This window comes from Dendropsophus ebraccatus, chromosome 2, assembly GCF_027789765.1.
Source record: "Dendropsophus ebraccatus isolate aDenEbr1 chromosome 2, aDenEbr1.pat, whole genome shotgun sequence".
NCBI classification, from domain to species: Eukaryota; Metazoa; Chordata; class Amphibia; order Anura; family Hylidae; genus Dendropsophus; species Dendropsophus ebraccatus.
Genome location: NC_091455.1, coordinates 62,719,106 through 62,738,689, shown reverse-complemented (window position 1 = coordinate 62,738,689; position 19,584 = coordinate 62,719,106). Strand labels below are relative to the sequence as shown.

Here is a 19,584-nt window from a genome sequence, read left to right as displayed (position 1 = left end):
CAGGGTCCAACGTATGAGTTCTAGTGTTAATTAGCTCTGAATATGTCAGAATGACACACACAAGAATGATTCATTTGGCAAAAATTGCCAGACGTGCTACACACTTTCCCATTTCTGATTGTCACCAAGATTTTGTTTAATAAACTATAAAACGAAAACTATTGTTTTTCTATTAGATATTCCAGGAAAAACTGCTACTGGAACCATAGCTATAGAGGTGGAAGATGTGAATGACAACTGCCCTCAACTAGTAAATCCAGTGCAGACGGTTTGTAGTAATGCACAGTTCATCAACTTGACAGCAAAAGATACGGATGACTTTCCCAATGGTCCTCCACTGAAATTTATGATTGTGGATGAACCTCCCGGGAATGCCAAGCTGTGGTCAATTGGGAAGACTGATGGTAAGAAACTATTTACCCATTGTCTTTCCAAAATATAAAAACCCATAGATATTACACATTTTACTTGTTATTTTGTTTTTGCTTATTACATATCCTAAAATTGTAAAATATAGTAACGTTTCTCTATTATGAATCAGATAGAAAAGTAATTTACTAATGGCATGGTTTTTTTTGGGGGGGGGGGTTTCCCTTCTCTTTCTTCTGCCTTCCTTTTATGATCATGGAAATAGTCTTTATGAGAAGTGATCGCTTGACTGTTGAGTGTGTCCACCATAGTTTCCCCTGTATTAGGCATGCTCTTTTACACGGTAATGCTTGTAACTCCTCAGAAAGAAAGTCCAGTTTTATATTATGTTGTAGCCTCAGGCGCCCCAATTCTAAGTGCTTTAACTTTTTTGCAGTACCTTCCATTTCCAAAACATATGGGTTTTACTATCTATTTGATTAACTGTGCTTTTAGTTGTATTGTCAGATGGGCAGAAACTTTATTGCAAAACCCAATTCTGCAATGAATTTCCTGCCCATCTGACTATTCAGTGAAAACTGCAGATAGTCAGCTAAATAGTTAAATGGGTATTCCGGGAAACAATTTACATTTCCCCTATGCACAGGATAGAGGAAAAGTAGGAGATCGGGGGGCGTCCGACCCCTAAACCCCCTGTCCGCTGTGTTATTAGTAGAACACCAGGTCTGCACGTGACCTGCGGTTCTATTCATTCCTATGGAGCGACGAAAAGAGCAGAGTACATAGCTCTTCCGGTATACTTGTTTTTTTTCTGTCGCTCCATAGAAATGAATAGAGCCACGGGTCACTTGCAGACCCGGTGTTCTACTAATAACACAGCGGACAGGGGGTTCAGGGGTCGGACGCCCCCCGATCTCCTCCTGCTTTTCCTCTATCCTGTGCAGAACCACCAAGGTCCAATACAGAGATGGCCGGGGGGTTCGGGGGTTGGACCCCCGCGATTATCTGCTTTTCCCCTATCCTGTGGACTGGAGAAAAGTAAACCTTCTCGGAATACCCCTTTAACCCCCTGTACCTCAGGAATGAGGGAAACGTAACAAGGAATTGAAGTAAATTTTAGGGTTGACGACTGATCCTCTTTAACTAGAAAAGCAATATTTGTTAAACATGGGTGAGATACTTTAGTAATGACTTAACCAGTCCCTTCTGTAGTCCATGGATTATTGTTTGGCTTATTTTACTCCCTACTATTTTATTGGTGTCTGATTGCAAGTGTGTGGGTCTCGTCTGTACTGATACCAATGACCCCTCAAGGCCAGGTCAGTCTTCTCCCTGGGACTGGTAGTGCAGCAAACTGGCAGATACCTTATTAACATTTTTGTATTCTGCAGGTATCTGTGATAATCTCCTTTGAATGTTAAATTTCTTTATTTTTCCCCTAGCTGTTAGTGCACAATTGATTCCAAAAGAGCTATGGGAAGGACCACATCAAGTAAAAGTTGTAATAACAGACAACCAAGGATTAAGCTGCCCAGAAAAGCAAGTCCTAAAACTGACAGTGTGCACTTGTAATGATGCTGGTTACGCCTGTAGCGAGAGGATGGTTGACACTTCTGCAGCCCTCGGAGGTGGCGCGATTGCTCTCATGATACTTGCTTGTCTATTATTACTATGTAAGTATACAATAGCATTGTTACATGATTTAATTGAAAATATACAGATATGCCAAAATGCATTATAGGAGGTGTTCCATCATCTGGGATCCTTACTTTTCAGGGGAATGAGGCTACGGTCATCCACCATTTCTGTGGTAGTAAATATTATAGTTATTAGTTTCACATTTCTCTAGATGTAATCGGGGTGCAACTGATAACAATGAATGTTAATGGCCACAGGAACGATACAGAGGTTGTTTGTGTGGCCTGGTTGCTCAATTGATTGTACCGTCTAAAGACGCTGCAAGTGAGTGCCGACCTCTGATCTCCACTTGTCTTGCGTCCCTACACATCGGACTGTGTAAAAAGACCTGGAGAAATAAACTGGAAAAAGACCGTTGGAGAATTAAACAAATGTTGATCCAAGGACCCCCACTAACTCACCAGTCCTGGGATTTGCACCTATTAGGTGTTTATGGACATTTCCTGTGGATATGCCATAAATGCCCAAGATGAGTAACCTCATACCATAAAGCATTTTTGGTTGTTCTGTGCTTTGCTTGGTTAAAAAATTTTAAGATGTGTTGCTTTGTATCCTAAATTCACATTCATTTTTTTTTCTTGTATGTTTCTCTAGTGGTGCCACTCTTGTTGCTGTTATGCTCCTGTTCTGGAGGTTCAGCAGGGAAGAAATTTTTGACTTTAGATGTTGCTGACCAGTCCATTCTCATACACAACAAAGAAGGTCCAGAGCCTGTGGATACAGTGAGTAGTATTTTGCTTACTTTTTAGAAAACTGATTGGAATTATTTTTAGTTAGGGGTAAAGAATTTAACTAAATGTGATAGAGCATTAGAGGAAGAAACGCTCTGGGCCTTTCTGTCAAGGATAGCAATATTCTGTGCTAAAGTATTGCATCTTTAATGTGGGTCAACCAGACGACTCTTGTATTAAAAAATTGGGAAGATTCAGGAGGCCACTATACATGTTAGATGGTCGACTCCATCAAAATCAGTGGGCTTGGTCAACTTCAATCTAAGCACTATGTCAAGCCATAGTAGAAGCAGTACCCAGTAGGATTTTCTGTGTATGGGAATTTATAGTATGACAAGCAAAAAGGTTATGCAATTAATAGTCTTGAGGATATGCGTGTGCATTATGGTACAAATGTTCAAAGATGCCTAAAATGTGTGAAAAATATCTTTTGTCTATATTTTATAAATTATCCTGAATTTCTCCTTTATCATCCTAGGCAGCAATTCCAGCAGTCATTGGAACAGTTGGTTCTGCAGGACTTGCTGGTGCTGGAGTTGGGGCTGGCATGAGAGATGCCTATGGTATGCAGACTATGGAAGGTTATGGCTACTCCAAGGATATGTACCATTCCAGCTTGGTAATGGATAGACATTATGACGAAAACCATGTTTTTATGAGTGGAGGGGAAATGACAAGTGGAGCTGGCGCAGGAGCTGTTGCTGCTGGTGGTATGAGAATGATGGGTGGAGCAGCTGGTGGTGCAGCAGGATTCGGATTTGGACAAAGTTATGCCATTGCTACTGGTTCCGGGAGTCAGGCAGCCCTGAATGAAGAATTCATTAGAGGATATTTTTATGATGTAAGTAACTCTTTATTGTGTTACGTTCTGTCTCATGGATTATGGCATTTACTGCTTTTAATGTATCTGAAAAAAAAAAAAATCTGGTTAGCTATATATTATGTGTATTGGAGCTCCCTATTTTTGTATAGAAGTTATTCCTCAAATATACAAACAAAAATGTAGTTGCTTGCCACCAACACTAGGGCGACTTAATTAAAAGAAAACTACTCCTCCTAGCCTACTGTATCTTCACTACACCACAAGTGGTCGCCTCACTGACATGATTTAAAAAAAAAAAATTTAAATAAAGATTTAGACTACATACAGATGAGGCAGGTAATGCTGCAGGTTTGGAAATCTGTAAATCTATATCCATAGCAATTATGCAACTTAAAAGGGTATTCCAGAGAACACATTTCACATTTAAAAGTGCCCAAGTTGGCAGTATAACATAAAATGGTCTAAAGTGGTCTATGCTGCTACTTTTAGGCTCTTTTTACACAGGCTTATAGGGACATGATAATCTGCTGATCTCATGTGGAGACTTCACATGGGTCAGTCACAGGCTGGCTCATTTATATGGCCCTTTAAGTTCATTATTGATGACCTGACTTCAATCACCGATCTAGGCGGGTTGGTCACTGCAGACAGTGATTGGCTGTGTGGCCATTTCTGACATGTCAGGACAGAATAGGCAGTATGTAACATTTACTGAAATACTGCTTTAACCCTTTAACCCTTTAAGGACATGGCCCATTTTCGTTTTTACGTTTTCGGTTTTTCCTCCTTGTGTTTAAAAGGTCATAGCACTTGCATTTTTCCACCTAGAAACCCACATGACCCCTTATTTTTTGCGTCACTAATTGTACTTTGCAGTAACAGGCTGAATTTTTGCATAAAGTACACTGCGAAACCAGAAAAAAATTCAAAGTGTGGTGAAATTGAAAAAAAAAACGCATTTCTTTTATTTGGGGGAACTGTGTTTTTACGCCATTCGCCCTGGGGTAAAACTGACTTGTTATGCATGTTCCTCAAGTCGTTACGATTAAAACGATATATAACATGTATAACTTATATTGTATCTGATGGCCTGTAAAAAATTCAAACCGTTGTTAACCAATATACGTTCCTTAAAATCGCTCCATTCCCAGGCTTATAGCGCTTTTATCCTTTGGTCTATGGGGCTGTGCGAGGTGTCATTTTTTGCGCCATGATGTGACCTTTCTATCGGTACCTTGATTGCCCATATACGTCTTTTTGATCGCTTTTTATTAAATTTTTTCTGGATTTGATGCGACCAAAAATGCGCAATTTTGCACTTTGGGATTTTTTTGCGCTGACGCCGTTTACCGTACGAGATCAGGAATGTGATTAATTAATAGTTCGGGCGATTACGCACGCGGCGATAGCAAACATGTTTATTTATTTATTTATTTGTTTACTTTTATTTAAAACCTGGGAAAAGGGGGGTGATTCAGACTTTTATTAGGGGAGGGGGCTTTTTACTATTAACAACACTTTTTTTTTTTTTTTTACACATATACTAGAAGCCCCCCTGGGGGACTTCTAGTATATACACTTGGATCTCTCATTGAGATCTCTGCAGCATAGATATGCTGCAGAGATCCTTGAGATCGGCACTCGTTTGCTTTCGGCTGCTGCAGCCGAAAACGAACGAGTGCCGAGCCGAGGACGGCGCCATCTTGGACGCGTCCCCGGCCGGCATCAGTAACGGAGATCGCTCCTCCGGGACAAGGTCCCGGAGGAGCGATCTCCCCCACTAGACACCAGGGAAACGTTGCCTCCGGTAATCGGAGGCAGCTGTCAACTTTGACAGCTGCCTCCAATTAGCTAATTAGCGGGCACGGCGATCAGACCGTGCCCGCTAATAGCAGCGGTCCCGGGCTACACGCGGCACCCGGGATCGCGGCACTTCAAGCGCGCCGCGCGCCGCGCGGCCCCGCTTTGAAGTGCAAGTGAGGACATAGGACGTACCGGTACGTCCTATGTCCTTAAGAGGTTAAGGACATGGCCCATTTTCGTTTTTACGTTTTCGGTTTTTCCTCCTTGTGCATAAAAGGTCATAGCACTTGCATTTTTCCACCTAGAAACCCATATGACCCCTTATTTTTTGCGTCACTAATTGTACTTTGCAATTACAGGCTGAATTTTTGCATAAAGTACACTGCGAAACCAGAAAAAAATTCAAAGTGTGGTGAAATTGAAAAAAAAAACGCATTTCTTTTATTTGGGGGAAATGTGTTTTTACGCCATTCGCCCTGGGGTAAAACTGACTTGTTATGCATGTTCCTCAAGTTGTTACGATTAAAACGATATATAACATGTATAACTTATATTGTATCTGATGGCCTGTAAAAAATTCAAACCGTTGTTAACCAATATACGTTCCTTAAAATCGCTCCATTCCCAGGCTTATAGCGCTTTTATCCTTTGGTCTATGGGGCTGTGCGAGGTATCATTTTTTGCGCCATGATGTGATCTTTCTATCGGTACCTTGATTGCCCATATACGTCTTTTTGATCGCTTTTTATTACATTTTTTCTGGATTTGATGCGACCAAAAATGCGCAATTTTGCACTTTGGGATTTTTTTGCGCTGACGCCGTTTACCGTACGAGATCAGGAATGTGATTAATAGTTCGGGCGATTACGCACGCGGCGATACCAAACATGTTTATTTATTTGTTTACTTTTATTTAAAACCTGGGAAAAGGGGGGTGATTCAGACTTTTATTAGGGGAGGGGGCTTTTTACTATAAACAACACTTTTTTTTTTTTTTTTACACATATACTAGAAGCCTCCCTGGGGGACTTCTAGTATATACACTGTGATCTCTCATTGAGATCTCTGCAGCATAGATATGCTGCAGAGATCCATGAGATCGGCACTCGTTTGCTTTCGGCTGCTGCAGCCGAAAACGAACGAGTGCCGAGCCGAGGACGGCGCCATCTTGGACGCGTCCCCGGCCGGCATCAGTAACGGAGATCGCTCCTCCGGGACAAGGTCCCGGAGGAGCGATCTCCCCCACTAGACACCAGGGAAACGTTGCCTACGGTAATCGGAGGCAGCTGTCAACTTTGACAGCTGCCTCCGATTAGCTAATTAGCGGGCACGGCGATCAGACCGTGCCCGCTAATAGCAGCGGTCCCGGGCTACTCGCGGCACCCGGGATCGCGGCACTTCAAAGCGGGGCCGACGAGCGGCCCCGCTTTGAAGTGCAAGTGAGGACATATGACGTACCGGTACGTCATATGTCCTTAAGAGGTTAAAAAATCACTGTCGTGAAATTTTTTTTTTTGCAGAAATCAATAGTCCAGGCAATTTTAAGAAACTTTGTAATTGGGTTTATTAGCCAAATATGCCATTATCTGCATTTAAAAAGCCTTTTACCAGGTCCCCCCTCCTCCTCTCCTTTCTGTCATCCACTGCTCAGAATCAGGAGACCTAAATCAGACGCATCCTGTTTGTTCTATGAAGAGGGGAGGGGGGAAAAGAGACAGAGCAGAAATGTCAACAGCAGAAAACAGAGAACAAAGGATTCCTCAGCAGGGGAGCTATTCAGCTGTCAGATAGCTCAGTGCTGACTTCAGAGGAAAGAGCCCATGTTGTAGCTTTTAATTAACTCTTTGTTGTCCTGTTTAGATTTCTTATTTAGCTCTCTCCATAGGAGAACAATGAAGACAGGGGGAGAGCTTCAAACTGCTTTTTCATGATAAAAATTCATTTTTCGGGTAATAAACCCAATTACAAAGTTTCTTAAAATCGCCTGGACTATTGATTACTGCAAAAAAAAAAAATTCACAACAGTGACACTTTAAGTTTCTGCAACCTGCCCTGAAATATTTTAGATTTGTTTGTTTTTTCTTTTTCTTTTTTTTTTTTACTATATACAAATTGCTTTTGAAGACTACATTTATTTTTATTGTTTTGGGAAAATCTACAACAAACCATCACGACTGAACATGGTTTCAAAGCTTAAAAAGATTAGGGTATATTCACACATGCATAGTCTACACAGGTTTATCCCTTTAAAAACTGCACAGTTTCAGTGCTAATCTCAATAGGAGATATGCAACTCCCCCTACACAATCCTACTTTGAAGCTTCCATAGATATCGATGAGAGAGTCATGACAAGACCTTGTTGCGTTGTCTGCAGTTCACAGGGAGCAGTAGCACAGCGCTGCACATGGCTGAGGATTATTGCCTTCTCAAACAATTCTCATAGCATATGATTAGATTTTACCCTAGGGCTATGTTCACACAACGTAGGTTCCGTGGGAATCACGGCCGTTGTTACAACAACCGTGATTCCCACGGAACTTGCGTAGTGCTGCCTTCTGAGGGAATCCGGCTGAAGTGTATACATTCCGCCCAGGATCCCTAGCGGCACCGTAAAAAACTGACATGTCAGTTTTCTGTGGCCGCTATTCATTGAATAGCGGCCGCAGAAAACCCTGTCTGTACGCACAGTGGAGCGAGCGGCTCTGGCCGCTTGCTCTATGGTGTGCAGTGGGGAGTTCTGATGCGGGCGCGCACGTACTGCAGTACCTTCTGGGATGATCTTTTCAGAGACCGTCCGTTCCGTGACCCGGCCGGGTCATGGAAAGGCCAGTCTCATACGTATCGTGAACATAGCCTAAATGGTGGCTACCATAATTTTATCTAATTTAATGCTATGCTATATTAGTGATATGTGACCATATCGGTAGCATGTTCTTGTCATTACAGTTAACCATACTTTTATTCTTTATCCTTTTATAGAAAGTCATGGGATGTGCCGATGAAGATGTAGCCGAGCCTGCAAAGGACTGTATTCTTATTTATTCCCAAGAAGGGACGGGCTCAATTGCTGGCTCAGTTGGTTGCTGCAGTATGATTGAAAGTGAATTTGAAGAAGACTTCCTGGATGACTTAGGACTGAAGTTTAAGACCCTAGCAGATATTTGTCATGGTGTAGATGTGAATATTCAGTACAAATCCTATGAGGCGCTTAACCAAGGTGCCTTTGTGTCTGAAGCCATTACAGACATCCGTGTAGCCCAGAAGGAAGAGACTGTAGAAGAACATTACCAGGAAATGGAAAATTCTGAATTCGAAACTCTGGTTCAAAGGTTAGAACCTGAGCGTGTGGTGACTGAGGAGTCTTACGAGTCGTCTTCTAGATACGTACAACCACAGGTTGTGCGGAGTAATGTGCTTGTGACCGAAAAGTATACCACAGCTCCCACAATAATTCTCGAGCCAGTACGTCAACAGAATTTATTGGTGACAGAGAGGATCATTCGTCCGGCCGCCAGTTTACATAACGTTGTTGACGATTCCCAGTATATGCTGGTAACAGAGCGGTTCCTGGCCCCTGGCTCTAATCTGAATTCTTCCTTAAGCATTCCTGATGTTTCCATGGGGCAGAATGTGGTAGTGACAGAGAGGCATTACACTCCTGTAACTGCTATTAATGGGAGCGCAGGGATTCCACTAGAGGTGTCTGGGTCACAAAACCTACTCAAGGAGAGCGTCTCTATCTTAGATGGTGGAGTGCAAGGACAGACGCATTTCAAACAGGGGGCTTATTTAGCGGATGATCTACACCCTGCAGGTAATAATGTAGAGAAGTCAACAAGCAGGGTGACTAAATTCAGCACTGTACAGTATACACGTTCCTAATGGGAAGGTTTTTTTTCCTTTTAATAATTTTGTTTTAAGATAACAGATGTTTTATTATGGAAGTTTCATCATTCAAACAAATACAAAGTTACAATCCCTCCTCAGGCCCCATCCACACAATTCTTTTCTGTTCGTGAATTAGGAATCTGAATCACTGACAGAAAAAGGACCCATGGATTATAATGTGGTCATCCACACATCCTTTTTGAAAACTGATTTGTTCCACAAAAACAGCCTGTATAAGTGCAGGTCCTACAAATCAGTTTGGAAGGACCAATTGGAGTCAATGGGTCCATTTTTAAAGAATGATACATGGATGCACCATTCATGTGCTGTCCATTTTTTACTGAAGCATTGCCTAGCAAGCCCTAGGCTGACTCCACCCTGTGGACTATTATTGCCCTTCTATCTGTTTTTGCTGAGCTGCAAAAACTGATGCCACGCTGATTCTCCAAAAAACTGATGTGTGGATGAAGCCTTAGACCACAATAGATGTATTCTAAATAAGTACTTTCTTTTTCCTCTGCACATCTTGAGCTCATGTTTCTTTTCAGGCTGCTTTTTTTTCAGACCATTGCTGCTCCCCCCCCCCCCCCCTCATAGCATGCAGTCTAGGGCTATGTTCACACAACGAATAAGGCCGGCTGACCTGGCCGGTCTCCGAAAAGATCATCGGATTGGCCGGTTTCTGCCAAGATCATCCCGGCCGGTACTGCAGTACCGCCCGGGATGATCTTTATGGCCGTAGTATTCTGATGCGAGAACTCCCCATAGCACACAATGAAGCTAGCGACTGAAGCCTCTCGCTTCATTGTGTGAACTGACAGGGTTTCCTACGGCCACAATGTCAGTTCTTTGCGGCCCTTTACGTAGTGTGAACATTGCCTAGAACAGTATGAGGCATGAAGGCTGCAGCTGCATCCCCCTCCTCCCTTCTTCTACAATTCTATTTGATTAAATGGCTTTTGTCAGACTTTTTCTAATAAAATACAATGGTAGGAATTTATAAACCCTGGTGTACAAGTCTGACATAAAGCCCCGTCCCCATGACCCATGCTGGAAATTAGGGATGGTCCGAAACTGCCGAGGTTCGGGTTCGTATGAACCCGAACGCTCGGCATCAGATTCCCGCTGTCTGCCTGCTCCGTGCAGCGGGTGGATACAGCGGGAGGACCGCCTGGAAAACTGGGATACAGCCTATGGCTGTATCCACGCTCTCCATGGAGAGGGCAGACAGCTGGAATCATTGCCGAGAGTTCGGGTTCGTACAAACCCGAACCGAACTCTGTTCGGACCATCCCTACTGGAAATATTAGGAGGCAGCTCAGTAAATCCGGCAGATTTGAGGTGCTGATTTTTGCGAAAACAGCGATCTGTGCCTTTTCTTAAAGGGAACCTGTCACCCCCCGTGCCGGGGTGACAGGCTCCCGACCCCCCGCTACAGCTCCCTATACTCACCTGATCCCGCCGGGTCCCGCTTCTGGATCTAGTCGGGTCACGGAGATATCAGCCGCTGCAGCCCGGCGCGCGTGCTGAGAGATGAGTCCAACGCTCATAGAGAATGACGGAGCGCTGGACTCTCCTGTCATTCTCTATGAACGTTGGACTCATCTCTCAGCACGCGCGCCGGGCTGCAGCGGCTGAGATCTCCGGGACCCGGTGGGATCAGGTGAGTATAGGGGGCTGTAGCGGGGGGTCGGGAGCCTGTCACCCCGGTACGGGGGGTGACAGGTTCCCTTTAAAGTACACCAGTTGCAAGTTTGATAAATTCCCCCTAATAGCCCTGTGACCTTAGACTGGGGTTTTATGCTAGCCTTTGTTATGAAAGTAGTTGGAGTGATTTGAAAAGAAACTTACATCTGCTAAACTATTTCTCCCCATAAAGCGGCAGACTTATGAGTTAGTAAGAACTTTCAGGTTTCCCCTGTTTGTGACATCTGATAAAAGCCTATATGCTTGCTTAAGTATGTTGCATTACATATCCACCTTTGACTGTTTGCACACATGGTTGAACACATTCCTGATTTATCCTTGACTTTTATTCTGTTTTTTAGTTTTCACTACAGCAAACACTCATTTTAGATTTGCTTACGAAAATACTGCTGTAATTTTATGTAATTCCTACCTAATTTTAAAAAGGAAATACCCCATTCAATAAAGCAGCTGATTTGTAAATAAAATGCTGTATTTTTAAAACTTTATGGGACCCAATACATAACCAGTTAGGTTTTTTTTTTATATTTTGTTGGATAATTAACACACTAGTGCTCAATTCTGCAAAGAAAATTTTATATTTCTGCTTGGGACACTTAGCATTGTGTGCGTGTTTGTTTGTTTTTGTCTTTTTTAAATATTCTTTACTTTTTAAAGAAATGTTTAAACAATAACACACAAACTTGTGCAATCAATAGTAATGACAATAAAAGAATGTGCATTGCATAGTAAGGCGTTTGCATCTCGACAAACCTGCAGAGCGTTCCATGTTTACATTATTTTGGTTTAGGCCAACATCTGCCAACAACTAAGAATTATTCTAGTACGAAAAAACTGAAAAAAAAAAATAGTCTGATTCTGTGAAGTACATACCGAGAAAATATTTCTTATTTTGTTGTTGTTGTTGTTTTTGCTCTTAATATAGCTTTTTGTTTGTGAAGGGTAACTATACCTTTTCCAGAAATGGCTTTATGTATATATTGTACATTTTATGACCTGAACTGTCAATCACTGGAAATTATTCTTGGCTGTTTGACTTTTAGAAGAATGCTATCTACTATAATCGTATAAAAAATGTTTTGACTTTTGATGAAATTTTGTAAAAAGAGAAATGGGAGGGAGGGGAAAACAAATGATGTTAATAGCTATAGATGTTATCCTTACGTCCATTGAAGTGTGTGTTTTTGTAAAAAATTTTTATAGACTGCCAATTTTTGTGGAATTAAAGTAAGCCTGTTATTTCAAAAGGTTGCTTTGATACAGACATCTTTTAGTCGAATAGTAAGCACTGAGTGCACCAACTACAGTGGCCACAAACTGCTGCTGAGCAGGACATCATGTCTATAAAGCACCTGTCTCCCCTTCTCACAAGTGACCTGAGGTTTTTATATACTTACAGTATAGACATGTCAATGTGACCTCAACCTATTGGCATATATTAATAGAATAACTTAGTGGAAACATAATAACGCAGTTAAATTATGCAATTACAACTAACTGGCATGCCCATTTGGTTTGGCCAAGTGCTTGGTAATTTCTAAGGGGAAGAGCACATTTCCCGGTCGTATGTGGTGATACCTACCTTGACCAAACAAATTAATTTGAATGGGTGGAAACTCCAGTATGGTGCCTAAGAAGCATATGTCATATTCATTGTAGCATTGCCAGGTCCAAATGTAAAAGGATCTGCACACATTCATGTAATGTCTATTGGTTTTTAGTGCCTCTTGCTCTACCATAATGTTTTGCTTTAAAATGTTCACATGAAAGCAGTTTTTATACTATAGAAAGAGGAGCTGATGACCGTATAATCTACGCATGCAATAAAGAGAATCTGGGAATAAACATAACAAGTCATGTAAAATCTTACTAACCATTATTTGTTAATTCTGTACTTAAAGGCACTTTTATTGGTTGAATGTTTTCCTTAGTATATTGCGTCCCTGTATAACACTAAAAACCTGCATTTTTAATATGGGATTTTTACATCTGTCTAATAGGTCTGGTTCTTTTTGCTTTTCTACTGTGGTTCGGTAAATGTTAGAGCTGTTAAAAGAACAATGTCTCTCATCTTTTAGAATGAATGCATATGTACTTGTGTTTTCCTGACTAAAACGTTGACGCTTGGTTTTTATAAGTAATCCTTTAACAGCTTTAAGCTATGCGTTTATTACAAAGGATTGTAAAATGGCTACTTTTTATGCTTTGTGTAAATTACAATGTTTTGCACTGGTTTTGCACCACTATTTTTGGTTAGCAAATAAAGTTTGTTTTAAAAAAAAAAAGCATGTTTTTTGTTTTTCTTTATGGTTGTGTTGCTCACGTAAGCCCTACCTTTTAAAAGGGAACTATCAGCGGGTTAGACTAATCAAACCTGCTGATAGCTTCCTATTGCGAATGGGGCACTGAGGATATGTGGTATGTGTCTTGCCTTCATCCTCATCACCATTCCTGTGCAGTGTAATGCTCTGTCCAGTTAGGCAGTTTGAAGCACTGCCCCATCCCCAGAGCTCTGATCCGGCCCTCCTCTGGCTGGCCCGTTCCACTGGCTGGCTGGCGGTGGATCGGTGCTCTGGGGGCGGAGCAGTGCTCCTAACAGCCTTACATGACAGAGCACTACATTAAAACTGCACAGGAAGAGCACTGAAGATAAGGGTAACAAACATACCTTTATCCTCAGCACATGTGCAATAAGGAGCTATAGGCAGGTTAATCTGCTCATCGTTCCCTTTTAACCCCTTAAGGACCACAGGCAGGGCCGGATTAAGGTTGGTGGAGGCCCCGGGCGACAATTCCCCCCAAAATAAATAAATAAACTTCCGCAATCTATAAAGATGGCTGTTTACTGTAGGTGACTTAGCACAGACCCCTTCTCGCTCCTGGCTGTATGGCTCAGTATCCTCCTCTGTTGCCCACGTAATGGTCACTAGGGGCTGCAGTGCAGAGGAAGATACAAGGCCCTAGAGACAGGAGCGGGGAGGGCTAAGTATCAGAGTGTATTCCCACATTGTGTTTGTGTTAATAACGCAATGTGAGAACACAGCACTTTCTGTGCGCTGTTGCCCACTGTGTTAGGGCCCTATTACATGGCCTGCTATCCTGGGTAAGCAGCACTGGTCTGCTAGGGTTCGGGCTGGTGGGGGCCCCTAAGTGGTGGAGGCCCCTAGGCACGTGCCCCTGGTGCCCTCCCTTTAATCCAGCCCTTACCACAGGTGTACATTTACGCCCCTGCAGCCTAGGCCTTGGCGCAAGAGGGTGTAAATGTATGCCCTGCCAGGGTCCCGGGCTATTAAGCGGGCTCAGGAGCTGAGCCCCCTCCATAGTGGGTAAGGATCAGCTGCTATCTGCAGCAAGGCCCTCACCCTCAATGGCAGGGTGCTACAATCGCGGTGTTTAAATGTAAGTGACAGGAGCATTTCCTGTCACTTACCGATCGGGACCCCCGCAGTGTGTCTGCAGGGATCCTGATCCTACTGTCTGACTATACTATGCTTACCTCCATGCAGTCTGATTTTCCACAGGCAGGCTCTATCAGAAGATCGCAGATAACACTGATCAGTGTATGAAATCCAATGTATTAATGTAAAAGTCCCCTAAGGGGACTTAAAAAGTGTGAAAAAAAGAATCAGTGAAAGGTTTAAAAAATGTCCCAAAGCTCCTCCCCAATAAAAGTGAAAATCACCCCCTTCCCATTTTATACATAAAACACATAAAAATAATAAAGTTAGTCAATATATACCGTAGTGTGTATAATTGTCCGATCTATTAAAATAAAACAATATTGTTCCTGCACGGTGAACGGCGTGAACAAAAAGCGATAAAAAAACAAAGGGATTGCTTTTTTAAATTACATTTTATGTAATAAAAAATTAATAAAAAGCAATCAATATGTCTAATCTAGAAAAAAGTTACTAATAAAACCTAGTAAACATGCATATCGCTGTGTTTACTCTGGACCTCATGCTCCAAGGGCAATAGACTTTCCACTGTACCACAGCCACCTTTGCTGTAGTAGCTATGTTGGAACTTAAAGAGGACCTGTCACCCCCCGTGCCGGGGTGACAGGCTCCCGACCCCCTGTTAGATCCCCTATACTTACGTGATCCCGCCGGGTCCCGGAGATTTCAGCACCCGAAGCCCGGCGCGCGCGCTGAGAGATGAGTCCGATGCCTATAGAGAATGACGGAGCATCAGACTCCCCATTCATTCTCTATGGGCATCTGACTCTGCTGTCAGCGCGCGCCGGGCTTCGGGCGCTGATATCTCCGGGACCCGGCCGGCTCAGGAAGCGGGATCACGTAAGTATAGGGGGATCTATCAGAGGGTTGAACCAAACAGAGGGTTGAACCAATCACCTAAAAAATGCATATAAAGCTAAGTAACCTCAGCAAACCAGAAAAATGTAAATCAGCTCACCAGACCTTGTTCAGATGGTGCATATGGCTCTCCTGATTCCGAGCACGAGAGACTAAGATATTGCGGGCCGTATCCCGTATAGTCCAATATGAAAGAGAAAAGATTCGTCTGCAGCTCTTCAATAAAAATCCAAAGTTTTATTTCAAGGCATCATAAAAAATACAGAAATTTAAAAACACGGGCGTGTTTTTAAATTTCTGTATTTTTTATGATGCCTTGAAATAAAACTTTGGACTTTTATTGAAGAGCTGGAGACGAATCTTTTCTCTTTCATATAAAGCTAAGTACATGTGCTGTTAGAGCACACAGCACACTTCCCATACATGTTTCCCTTACATGCTACTGGGCAATTTGAATCACGCCCACAGAGGCGTGATTAAAGCGGAAGAACGCCCAGGACGATAGGAGACGCCCAGCAGACCGTGACTACCTGCTATCCGCACACCGCCCCGATGACTACCTCAGGTAATTTGCATACAGGGCGCCAGTTTTATAAAGTGACTTTGTGGCTTACACGGGGGAGGCAAGGAGGCTATGAATACATGTGTGGGAAGTGTGCTGTGTGCTCTAACAGCACATGTACTTAGCTTTATATGCATTTTTGAGGTGATTGGTTCCCTTTAATGCTATACTTACTCCTATACTACTCTATACTAAAGAGTCTCATGCTTTCCATCATAATTAACGTCAATTTTCCAATTTAGCTGTAAATACATTACCTACTTAATTGTATCCCACATATTAGTAAACTCCTTTATGCTTTTTTTTTATTGTATTGTAAACACATCAATTCAGTGTAATTGAACTCAGGACCCTGTGTATGGCAGGCTGGTACGATACCATTACTCCACAAAGCCATTCATAAACTCAGCCCTGCTTTACTACATAAAGTCCCTATCCCAAGTCTATGCCGACACCGTGTTTTAATGCTGTTCTTTTTAACCACACACATTATTATTACTATTTATTACTTTTTAATCATGACATAGACTCAATGATGTTGTAATCTAATAATTTTATTATTTCTTACATTGGAATTCATGTTTTAAGTGTTTATGCAAATGACCTATGAGAGTGATTCCCGGGCAATTCAAACAGTGTTTTCCCGATTTTTTTTTTTTTTTTTTTTTTTTTTTTTTTTAAATCCAGGGTGTACATCCCATTACCATGCGAATCTGATGAAGAGGCTGTGCCTTGAAACGCGGAATTCCTGCAATAAAACTTTAATTTTACATCAAGCTTTGATTTTACATCAAGTACTACTACTCCCATCATTGAAGGAGTGATGTTTATCTGATGCCGTCAGTGCCACCAAAAGTATGGGATCTTCCTGCACGGTTGTACCTCCAGCTGGCATAACCTTCCATTGATTCTCCACCGGGATCTCCCGGCCCGCGGACTGGATGCAAGAGGCTCGTTATTTGATTATGCGATCGGCGGTGTCTGGCTCGTAGCACGACCACCCCAGGTGAGTGGCTCCAAAGCCACCATTTCTATTTGAATGTCCAGTTTGCAGTAACACACTATGTGCGCCCTCAGTGTTTTTTAATTTCTCCTATATCGCTGTGTTTAGACTGACCTATAGAATAAAGAAAAAATGTCAGTTTTACCGTAAAGTGCATTATGTAAACATGGAAACCCCCCAAAAAAATTTGCGGAATCACATTTTTTGAGCCAAATTAACCCCATAAATGATATTTTGGGGGTCCCATCACTCATTTTATGGCAGATTGAAAGATGCCATTACAAAGTACACCTGAATCTGAAAAAAACAAGACCTCTAATGGCCCTGTAGGTGGAAAAATAAAAGAGTTATGGGTCTTAGAAAGCGAGGAGGAAAAAACTAAAATGCAAAAAGGACAATTAAGGGGTCAAAGGATACCTCTCACTTTGTGACCACGGCAGGATCCTCCAAAATAAATCCAACCTATCCAATCTACGGTACTTCCGGGAGTTCCGTACCACTGTTCATGTTAAGAGGGCCACTCACCTGTAAGATTTTTGGCAGAGGATCTTGCCACAGTCAAGAAGTGAGAGGTATCCTTTAACACCAGCCAGCTGCTGATACCAACCACCCTACTCTTTAAAGTAAGGCGCAACCCCCCCCCCCCAAAAAAAAAAGAAACCACCTACCCTCAACTAGGGCACCCCCCAAAAGTGAGGCGCCTCCAAAATTAAGGCCACGCAGGACTCAGGGTATTTCAGGGACATCCGGGGAGTGGGGGGATGTCTTATTTCTCTCCCCCTAGCCGGGGGGAGTGAAATAGGACATACTCCGAAAATGACATAGGAGGAGATTTATCAAACTGGTATAAAGTAGAATTGTCTTAGTTGCCCCTAGCAACAAATCAGATTCCACCTTCCATTTTTGAAAGAATCTGTCAGGAATGAAAAGTGAAATCTGGTTGGTTGCTAGGGGCAACTAAGACAATTCTACTTTACACCAGTCTGATAAATCTCCCCCATAGTGCCTGTTTTTGAGTAAATGCAGTCTTATTTCCGGGGAAACACAGTATTACTTTGTAATATAATTTTTTTTTTTTTTAAAACAAGAGAAATATATATATTTTTTTTTTTACAAAGAAACTTGTAAGAAACAGTAAGGGGAGGCACAGCCTCTCTGCTGCCACCGCTGTTTGTGTCGGGAACTGCATTAACTGCTCTGTTCTAGCACTGCTGAGCTCTTTACAAAGCAGGAAGCAGCGTTTATTCCTCCCTATCCTGTGTATGGGGGGGAGGCTGCCTAACAGGATCCCAGCGGCCTCTGCACAGTGAGTACTCAGAGTGCCCATTTAATAGGGTGGAAGCTTACGCTGCAACCAGTCTGGCACTGATTGTTAAGTTAGGTGTAAAGTCTTTCACCAGGGATCCCTGGTGACTAAACCAGTCAGGCAGTGGGACACCCCAGCAATGATGGAACTGGAGAAGTAGTCAAATGGAGCTGTTGGTCAGAACTTGAATATCATTTTTTATGTACTAAAACAAAAAAAAAAAATATTCCTTTTAAATTTAGTTTTTCCAAGTATTGCACAAGGATGTACAAATCTGTGAACCCTGGTCTGTGAGTTCATGGTCTGGCATATATGTCCAAGTAGCCACCCCCTCTCCACATCAGACTTTAGTGACCAACAGGACTGTGTACTTCTGATAATTCTTTGTTTGATTAACTTATCATGAACATCATAAACTTTAATGGCAATGTCCTGCAACAAGTGACCTTTTACATTCACATTTATGTACCTGCTGAGGTGTATGACGTTCTGCTGGACATGGTTAAAGAGGATGTATGCTTAGACAATGGCTTTTTGTTTGAACAGTTACCTACTGCTCCCAGAGTTTCCTACTACTGGAGCCCCCAGAAACTAGAAAACTACAATAAGTAGGGGGACCCAGCAGCAAGTGATTACCTCTCTTTGCAGCACCACCACAGGTAAATTGGAGAATTACACCATTTCCATTGGCGCATTCCATTGTTTTGTTTTTTTCTCCCTAAAGTATTGTGCCTATGTCTTTATCTTGTCCAACTATGAGTATTATAAGGCCATGTTCACACACTGTATTCTTTAAGACACGTATGGCCATTGTTTGATATTAAAACATCTTCTTGCCTTAAAATAATGCACTGTATTGAAGTCTACAGGGAACAACGGCTGTTGCTCCCCTGCGGCCGCACAAATAATTGCCTTGTCAATTATTTGCGTGCGCTAATGCAGGAACAACGGCCGCTGTTTCTGCTCTGTTCATACAATGTATGGCCGTACTGACGGCCATACATTGCATGGACTTCAATAGTTAATTAGATTGCAGGCACACCCAAATGTGCCCGCAATCCAAATAAATTAAAGTGATGTTCCTGTCACTTATAGGGTAAACAAGCAGCGTCCGGCAGTACCAGACGTGAGATCCAATTTCCTTTGCTATGGAGTCCCTTCATGTCTATGGCTGCCTAGACCTTCAGTTCCAATTGTAATTTTTTTTTTTTTTTGCTTCTTTTTTCCATAGGCAACAGAATATCTTACTAAAAGTACTGGATTTTAACACAGCCCAAATGAATTCCCTCTTCAAATAGGAGCTTTGTATGAGTTACTTATTCTCCTCTTGTTTACTAAGTCAATAACCTGAATCAGCAGGTTCTCCTTTATATAGGC

The 19,584-nt window shown here is 42.3% G+C and overlaps 1 protein-coding gene across 1 annotated transcript in view; it reads left to right on the top strand.

Annotated features, from left to right (window-relative positions):
- The window catches only part of DSG2 (desmoglein 2), a 34,471-nt gene extending 23,779 nt beyond the window's left edge, over positions 1-10,692 (top strand). The window contains exons 11-15 of the mRNA XM_069957668.1: positions 177-404; positions 1,812-2,042; positions 2,662-2,789; positions 3,277-3,639; positions 8,405-10,692. Of these exons, the coding sequence (XP_069813769.1) occupies positions 177-404; positions 1,812-2,042; positions 2,662-2,789; positions 3,277-3,639; positions 8,405-9,307 (1,853 nt within the window). The 3' untranslated portion in view covers positions 9,308-10,692. The remainder of the gene's footprint in view (positions 1-176; positions 405-1,811; positions 2,043-2,661; positions 2,790-3,276; positions 3,640-8,404) is intronic.
- The last annotated feature ends 8,892 nt before the right edge of the window (positions 10,693-19,584 follow it).